The 9,607-nt window shown below is 43.4% G+C and overlaps 1 protein-coding gene across 1 annotated transcript; it reads right to left on the bottom strand.

The window, feature by feature from the left end:
• Positions 1-27: 27 nt before the first annotated feature.
• LOC121607695 (serine protease 23-like) lies at positions 28-3,231 on the bottom strand. Its single transcript, XM_041938637.1, has 2 exons — positions 2,924-3,231; positions 28-2,137 (listed from the first exon to the last, which is right to left on the bottom strand). The coding sequence occupies exons 1-2, from the start codon at positions 2,947-2,949 to the stop codon at positions 949-951; spliced, it is 1,215 nt and encodes a 404-aa protein (XP_041794571.1). The 5' UTR covers positions 2,950-3,231; the 3' UTR covers positions 28-948.
• Positions 3,232-9,607: the final 6,376 nt, after the last annotated feature.

Here is a 9,607-nt window from a genome sequence, read left to right as displayed (position 1 = left end):
GGACACAACTGCTTATTGCAAAGCGTATATTTCACAAATGTTAAAATGAGAGAGCAAAAAGTGCTTATGAAGGCCTATGCTAAGTCTGCATAATGTTCACTGCGAGCGCCTGCAATGTTTCATCTTTGCCACCAGAGGGAGCTAAGCATTAAAATACAACATTCAACAAGATGCGATTCATATGACAAGTAATCTGCAGCCTTTGCAAGAGTCCTCTGCAATCATTTAACATTCTGTGTAACAAGTTGAATGTTCTTCCAAAACACTGTTAATTTACACTATGCTTGTAGATAACTAATGTTTCCACTGAGAGAAGATACATGATAGTTTGGAGAGAAACTGTTGGCACCTTTGGTAGCTAACTTGTACATTCATCCACAAAAATCATAATTTTCAGTAGAAAAACTTCAAGAGTTTTAACAGTGCAATCTTTAGTATTAGCACAGAAAAAAGGCTATGATGCATAGTGAAACAGTTTTCCCAGTTCTGCTCCTTGTAATCTGAGAGGCCGTTGTTCCAAAAACATCTTTTTGCAACAGTCCATGTTCCAGATCGGATGATCTTCCAGATAACTTTATTATCCAGATAAATGTTCCAAGAAGCAGATAAACCTGCCTTTGTTCAGCAAAACCACATGACATGTTTCCCCAGTTAACACCAATGTCACTTTTTCGTTGTTTAGAAATGTGAGCAAAGATGCAAAATTAAGCATAAAGGAAACAAACATGTCCTGTTTACAGAATTTAGTGTCATCGCTGGATATTGATACTGGTGTGGGGCCAACAAACAAAATGTTGATGTTTATATTGTTACGTCAGTGCTGCAAGTAGTGGGGTGAAAAGTGTAGATTCTTGTGGCCCCACTCTTGCGGTATGATGTATGAGGATGCAGTGGGCCTTTGCTTTCTTCGGCTACACCCCTGTATCATCCTCAGTCTCCACCTTTTCCTCACCCCTCTCGGCAGTCCACGAAGTTTCCTTTTATCCAGTAGCAGATCTGAGCATATTTGAGAGGAGTGATTCTCACCGCCACATTAAATTCCTGAGACGCCCCTTGTCGCTCCACCCACTGGTGCCCAGAAAACACACCTATCACCTTCCGCTCCCAGCGCCGGCGACGCCCGTCCCACATCCGGGCGTAGACACCGGACCCGCTGGCACCGGGCTGCGCATCACAGTGTTGGTACAGCAGGTCTGACGTCTCCTCGCCGGCCCGACAGAACCGATACACCAGCTGGCCTGGACGATCATTATCAAATCCAGAGAAGTGGACTCGTCGGCCAGGCAGCCTCTGAGCCGGGGGGCTGACTCCTAACTTCATGTGGCGGCGTTTGTGGGGTTTCTTGAGTTCAAGCAAAGCGTAGTCATAGTCCATCCCAATGTCATTGGCATTCCCTTTAATCCACCCTTTGGGAACGTGGGTGCGCTTGGCTCTGATCCACTGGAACTTCATTTTTTCGTTGGTTGGTGGGGCGTAAGGAGTAGGGCCACCTTCCACATGGTTGGTGAAGTTGGAGGGAGTGTAAAAAGACGATGGCTGTGTGTCTCGTTGCTTGGGTTTCAGAAACCCAACCCGGAGCTTTTGGGCTCCTTTCACATAGTTTTTACCATCATGAACACAATGAGCAGCTGTGAGCACATGACGGTCCCCCACCAATGTACCAGAGCACCCAGTAGACAGTTTGACAGACACTGAAAACGGATACTTGAGCAGGAAGTTCTGCCCGGCAATGCTGAAACGCCCATCGTGGCCGAAGATCTGTCGCTTTCTCCTGACATGTGACCGCTCAGCCTTCCCAGACGACCCTGAGGAGTAGGCCGGACTGGTGTTTATACTGGGGTTGTAGCCATAGATCCCAATGGCGGTCTCAGTCAGCTGACCATCAGAGTGGAGGGTCTCATAGGCCAGAAGACGTCGCAGGTCCCAGTAGCTCGGGCGAGGGGCTCTCTTGTGGCATTCTGGGTCACAGGGGGAGCTAACATCCAAGCGGGCTTGAGACAGGAATTGAGGGGGTGGTCTGACCTCCGTCTGCTGTGGGAGGACCACAGGGACACGCTGGAGAACCCACTTGGGGCGGGCGGAGGAGGAGGAGGATAAAACAGGGGTGAGGAAGAGGAGAAGTAGGAGAGAGGTGAACCTGTGGATGTACAGGAGGACAGATCAGGTTAACTTCTGTGCTTGACTCATTCGCTGTCAGACCCGACATCTCTGCAGACCTCAAGCGGTTCTGTTAAACGTGACCGGATGTCTGAGCCCCTTTGACCGTCTGCAAACATTCCTAAAAGCAGCAACATGGATCTCCAATAACAAGCATGGGAGTTGAGGGAGAGCATTTCAACTTGAAGAATTTTTATCTGCGCTGGAATTTGGCAGCGCTGAACTTCCACTGTTTTTAATGCTGCAAAATTGACAGACAGGGCAAAGATCAGGCCCTACTAGGCTCTGATGGAAAATTCCTAAAGTGGGCTGAGGGACTGGCCTTGAGCCTGCAAGAGTGGCTGAGTAACATTTTGTAGCACTGAATATAGACTCTTTTTTTCTGGGTTAAGAGTGATCCAAGCCGCGGTTTGGTATGTCAAACACACTCATCTCTCTGTTCAGCATTTGAGACTACAACACACAAAATTATCATCTGGAGTCCGTAATGTAATGTAATAAAAGTCTCATGTTAATAAAATCTTTAGAATGGCATATCTGCATCTTGCAACTAATTACACACAGTACGAGAGGTTCTTTGGATCCAATCATTTTGAGCTATACTTATTATCTATCGTTTAAATTTATCACTGCATCACTAAAACATTAATTTCTTAATATTGCTAACTTCGTTCTGTACACGTTTTCCCTCTTTGACAAACTCTTCTAACTTCTTTAAATGCCTGAATGTAGACTCACAGGCAGACCTGACACAGAGGTGACTTACCGGGGCGGCGCAGCCCGGGAGCGCATGGTTTCTGGCTTCTGCAGGTGAGCTGACGGTTGAACACTGAGGGGAACCCCCCTCAAACCAGGACAGGCAGGAGCCGCGATGGGACTTGAGCTGGTACACACTCCTGCTGCAAAAAAATAAAAGACTTCACGGCTTTTCTCTCAGGACCAGGCGGCTTTATTTAATCCGCGACCGTCTGGAATCGTCCGCAAATTGACCGAGAGCTGGATCATCGTGCGCCGCAGGGGGAGGTGGTCTCCTGCCCGTCCCCGCTTGCAGTGTTCACATCTGCCGACGCGCATATACAGGGTGACTATATCCGACCCCAACACGGTCATGTGACACATCACATCACTGCTGCTGGTTAACGATTGACTGCTGTTCATCCTGCTCGTTTCAGGCGACTCCTCTCGCTTCGGTTCCAGTGGGAAGGTTAATGGTTAAATCAAATGCGCGCGCGCGTGTTTTCGTTTGATACAGCTGTTTAAAAAAAGTATTTTCACTTGACGACAGTTTTCAGCGCACTTCGGGCATTGCCACTCATTTTAATTAGGGTTGCATCTAATGATTAAACGTGATCGATTATTTTTTAATCAAGTAGTAGTCTTGTCTGTAGAAAAGGATTCAGTGCAAGTACCTACAAATGAAGAGACTGATTAAGTAATTGACTAATTGTTTTAGCACTAACCTTCACAGAAGTTGCTATAATAATATGGTGCCTTTTGTCTAGTCATAAGTCACCCATTTTAAAGGGTTTATAGATGTTAAGTCGCCGATTTATTAACCCTTTATATGTCATTTACAAGCCATTAAGAAGAACTTTTGAGTTGCCAGGTTTGTGTCTGTTTGTTAACAATATCGTTACAAATGTTCAGTTAATAAATGCTTATGGGGTTCATCTTTTCTGAGTTGTCTGGTCTGCAGTTATACTTGGAAAAAGGTTGTTAATAAATGGATTTTGCTCCAGAAGATATGAGGTTAATTAGAGGGACTCCTTGATGAATTAGAAAGTTATTCAGAAAACTGAACACTGAGGGATCTTTCACAACCTGGCAACCCAAAAGTTCTTAATGGCTTATAACTGATCTATAAAGAATAGTAAATGGTTTATTAACCATCAGACTAGTTGGAATTACATTATCATCTTACAACCCCTTTATAAAGGCTTATTTATCAGGATGTGGTACTGTAACTGTGTATTTGTATAGGGACATGCTTGGTATTCATTCAGGTACAGTCCCATACTTGTACTGCTTTAATCTTATACAGCAGAAGGCTCTGAGGGGCTGCTCAGAGTTTACAGCCACTTGACGTTTTGTGATCAACAGGACAGGCCAAAACAGCTGGACGGAGACATGTGAGGCCTGTCCAAAACCGAGGTCGTACGGAGAGGAAATGTGAGCGAGGATGATGGAAAAGGAACTTGAGGGCTGTATTGGTGTGTGTGTGTGTATGTGTTTGAGAGACAAATTGAGACATTGCACATACTGTGACCCAGTCGTCACACAAACACTGACCCACATTTATCCTTTAGATCGAGCGACACGACCAGATTCCTCCTCCTCCTCCTCCTCCCCCTCCTCTCTCTTTGTGTCACTCTCTCTGTCCCACACATACCACACATCCACAAATGCCATTGAACTACTCATTAAATAATTATGTACCACACATACATCAAACCTTTGCCCGAACAAGCTTTGACACTGTTGATTTGTGGGGCTGATCACACCCATGACTCTTGGCATTAATCACAAGGCCTGTTTACTTGAGAGAGAACTGTTTATTTCACAACACAAACTTTGCTCATTTCACAACATGCAGCTGTGATTATTCTCTCTGAAAATATGACCTTTACATATAAAAGCCGCCTCACTGCTATTGTGACTTTTTCTTGTGAGGAATTAGTTCAGTGGGCAGACTGTGGTGCTGGTGCCAGTGCTGGAAGTTTGGTTTCCACTTGACGCACCCATGCTGAAAATGTGCAAGCTGTTGGTAGAAATTATGCCATGTAATGATTTCATTAGGCTCAACAGCCACTAGAAAGACAGGGAGAAAGGAAGAAAGAACAAGAGGGGTGGGGGTGGTGAGTGGGGACTTATGCATGGCTGAACAGTTAGCCAACCTCCACCCATCTATCCCTGTCCTGCAGCAAGTTGCTCTTATGTGGACCAATAAAAAACTAGCAGTATATAGACACAGCTGATTTTTTATTGGGCATAGTTTGACATTTTGGGAAATACATTTATTGGCTCTCTGGCAGAGAGTTAGATGTCCTGTGAACTTGCAGCTGGGGCCACCAGCCAGTTAGCTTAGCTTAGCACAAACACGGGAAACAGGTAGCTTAACTCTGCTCAAAGGTAACAGCGTCCACCTACCAGCACCTCTAATGCTCGCTCATTAACGTTATTAATATATTGATAGTGCATTCACATGCCCCTCATATGGTCCCATTTCCACAGTTGGGAAGTTGTTCCTCTAACTTCCGTGTTTTCATGAGCTTTGAAGTCGTGTTGTATGTGTTGTATTTAAACTTTTCTGATTTTGGTCTCTCAATGTGGACAGAACGGTTACAACCTCTGCATTACAGGAACTTTTATTTTAAAAAAAGGTTTTTTTTTTTACGATTTTTGCTGAAACTGTCACTAAATTCTGACGTTGGTGCATGAGACCAGTAATCTGAGAATAAATCAGGTTCCTCTGGCTCCTCCCAGTGCTCTGAATGGCATTTGCAAGAATCTGCAGTGTCTGAAATACCCAACCCAACCGCAAGCACCCAAAGCTTCAGTATCTGACGACCTGGGAACGTGAACCCAGTCATACGAACTGGACGACGTGGAAATGACAGTCAACAATCGGTTTCTCCAGGCTTGCAGACTGCAGCTTTTTCATAAAAAAATTCTTGCCACCAAACGTTTGCATTCGTCAGCAAGTCGTCAGCAAGTTGTGTATCCATTTTTTTTGCTGACTTTCTAAATTGTTGTTCCAACTTGAGGGGGCGTTCGCGTGAATGTTTCCAGTCAGGAACTCCTTTTTCTGTTTATCCCGATACCACATGAATATGCTTTAAGTCTTGTCATCACATTGAGATTGCCAGGCAACCATGGGCGACTTCAGGAGGTTACTATGCCTGGCCAAGAAATATATGGCCCTCGTAAATTGGTGAAGAGTTGTTTTTACAGGTTTTATGATGATGTGTTAATTAGCTATCTTTAAAGTGTTTTTTTCTTTTGGAAAATCCAGGCTAGCTGTTTCCCTAGTCTCCATGCTAAGCTAAGCTAAACAGTGGCTGCTTTAGCTTCAAATTTATCGCACAAACATGATTGCTATCAATCTTCTCATCTAGTGTCGAAAAACAAATCAAATGTTCAGCTATTTCTTTAAAAAGATTCAAATCCTGTTTGAGGCCTCCTGCAACTGATTATAGAATAGCACCTTTGCCAGGACACAGGGTGGACCTGCTGGCTCATCAAATACCGCTCTGAATAACCCACCCATCCCTCAACACAAATTTACAATTAACACACACACATACCTCTCTCTCTCCCTCTCTCTCTCTGGAGCTGTTATCTGGAGGAGGGTCTGCCAGCATCTCATCCTCCTCTCGTCCTCCTTCACTCTGCTGGTTCCTCACTTTTTCACGTGAACCCAAAGTTACCTGAGGTTTTCATAACCAAACTCTATGTCGATGGGTTCTTACCCTCCCAACAGATTGTTGTTTTGTTTTGTTTTTTTTGCTGTTTGGTAACAGTTTTTATATGTACAAGTCATACTTGAATTGTGGAGCACAGAAGCTAAAATTAATGCAAAAGAACAAAAAAAAGTTGGATTTTTTGTCCTCCTTGAGGACAACAGGAAGGGATGGACCTTTTTACCAGTGCCTGGGTGCTAATAAGGGAGACATTTCTGTTTGTTTTGAATTGTTATGAAAGGGCCCGTTTGTTTGGCTATGCCTGCTGTTGTCAAGGAAACCCACATTCCCTGCAGTACTGTTCATGTTAATTGTTTTATTCCTCCCACTCTCCTCCTCTCGCTTCTGGCCACAGACACAATTAAGCAAGTGTGGACACTCTCACAAGTTTGAATCCCCTCTCTTTACATCCCTCTGTCTGTCTGTCTGTCTGTCTGTGTTCCCTCTCTGTATTTTCCCGTCTCTGTGCCTCTCAGCCTCTTGTCTCTCCCATCCTGGACCTCTTTACTCGCTCGTCCCTCGAGACCATGAAACAGCTGTTTGGCTGAATGAGATAACCACAGAGCTCTTTTGAGAAGTTATTTGCTGTGAAATCTTAGGGGGGAACTTCAGCCAAGTTTAAAGCTCAAGGCAAAGCCAAAAGGAAGATAATGTGACTGTTGGCAAGCACATTTGATATATAACTTTTAATGCCTCATGTAAGAGATGGTAAACACTGTTTCCTTCTGCTGCAGTTTAAGGAAATTTCCAGCCTTGAAGCTCAGTGCATTCCAGTTATTTTCTGATAGCCTTTTAGTTTATTGTTTGTGGAGTATTTACTGTCCTCCACCCTGCATGCATACTCACAAAATTGCATGTATGTAATTTTGTGAATTCATGTTACCCAGAATGCCCCTCAGAAGTCCCACAATAATAGTGATGATTACATAGTACCAGCTATAGAGCAGTTTCATACTTAAATTGGTTGGTGTCAACACAGTTTATGGTGGACAATCTATATTCCACAACTTTCCCAGTCTTTCGTTGCTCCTGTCCCAACTTGTTTGAAACATGTTGCTGCATCAAATTCAGAGTAAGCAGATATTTACAAAAATCAATGAAGCTGATGAGGTCAAACATTAAAGATGTTGCCTTCTGTAAAGTTTTCAATGGAGTATATGTCAAAAAGGATTAACAAGTTATCACATTCTGTTTTATATATGTTTTACACAGTGTCAAAACTCTTTTGGAATCAGGGTTGTACCTTCAATCACAATTATGTTTCCATTCAGTGTTTCTCCCAAAACACGCTACATATCCTTCAGGCCAAACAAAGTATTTCTTCCCACTTGGATATTTGCATAGAGCATTTAAAAAAATATGGAATTTGCATTATTGCATTCATGTTTACTTTGACTAGCATTCTCCTTCCTCCCTGCCTTTCGCTGCTGAATCGCCATGTTTCTTGGTGCATAACTGCCACTAACTGTCAAAGAGTGGAATAGCATGTATGTGCTCATTTGCATGCTAGTAAAGCTCAAAAAGCAAACAATCTAGGTTTCCGCTCATCAAAAAACATGACTCCATAGAGCCACCAGTAGTCATAAATGCCACAGGGAACAAAAGTCTGGTAGCAGCTTCTGCACCAGCAGTTTGTGTATATCAATCATAGCTGTGGGTAGCGTAAACAAGCCTGCCAAGCACCAGCAGAGAAGTGATGCCCTACATGAATGAGCAGATGTGAATGGGCGTGTGCTTTGTTGCACCTGTAAGCACACATAACAGTGATGTCATAGAGTCCACCTGTACATCGCTGCAGCAAGACGTGAAGTTAAAGCCCCTCTTTAAAGGGCAACTTAAAACCAGTTGAAAGCCTGAGTGTGGCCAGCACACTTCACTGTTAATATCACTGTTAGGTGTGGTTATAATAATAATAATAATTTTAATTTCTCTTCAGCGGCGCCTCAGGAGCAGATTGAAGACCTCTGCCTGATGATCTCAGGTTTCGGACAGAGTGCACAGTTCTGACCACACTCAACCAGCAGTGACGCTTTATGTGGCCAGAAGTGCAACAGCCTTTCAACCAGAGAGGGCGGTGATCAGCGTGGTCACATTTAGATAGATAGATACTTTATTCATCTCCAAAGAGAAATTTGCATTTTCTTTAGGGTTCACACTTTTACAGTCATACACACATCATACCTTACGGCATTCAAGTCAAATAAAGGAAGCAAAAGAAGAAATTGTAGCATGAAATAACACACAAACAGCACATTGTGAAGTTTTTTCTCCAGTCACAGCATTTCTTTCTCTCCCTCCTTGTCCTTTGACATATGGCTCCTTTTGATGACTGAGATATTCTAAACAGTTTTCGCCTACGGGAAGGAGTTTTGCACCGTGACAATGGGTAAACCCCTTGACTTGGCAAGACATGTGATACTCTGCTGCTCTGGAAAATGACTCACGTTTTTGTGAAAGATACGGCAAAACATGCATGACATCCAGCAGGAGTTGTGGTTTTCTTTGTGGCTAGTTTTTTAGTTTACAATTGAGGTAATTTGATGTCCTTACATCTGTAATTTGGTTTCATTTAGAGGGTAAAGATTATGTGAACTCGCCTCTCCTCTGAAGTCATTTTTCACTCCTAAGGCCAGTGCTTGTAATCAGATGAAACGGTAATTTAATCAAAACATCGAGTCTTTCATTATACAAAGTTCTCTGGTATTTACCCTTCAGTAACAGGAATGCTGGTCATGAGTGCAGTTTATTTCAAATAGACTCATGATCTGACAGCACAGATTGAAGTGGGAATGATGAAAAGAAATATCTAGTGTTAAAAATATTCGTTCATTTTTTCGGTAATTGCTTTCTTTCCGTTACTTCTGGCTCTCCTTAAATTGCTTCTCCTGAAATTTCTTCGGGTTTCTTCTCTTCTGGCGTTTCTGCTTCTTTGACAGCTTTGGCTGCTGTGCACCTGTAAGGTCCATTGAGAGTCCTGTATGTGACGTTGT

Source organism: Chelmon rostratus, chromosome 1, assembly GCF_017976325.1.
Source record: "Chelmon rostratus isolate fCheRos1 chromosome 1, fCheRos1.pri, whole genome shotgun sequence".
Classification (NCBI taxonomy): domain Eukaryota; kingdom Metazoa; phylum Chordata; class Actinopteri; order Chaetodontiformes; family Chaetodontidae; genus Chelmon; species Chelmon rostratus.
The sequence above is the reverse complement of the archived record's forward strand: the minus strand, read 5'-3'. Positions and strand labels throughout refer to the sequence as shown.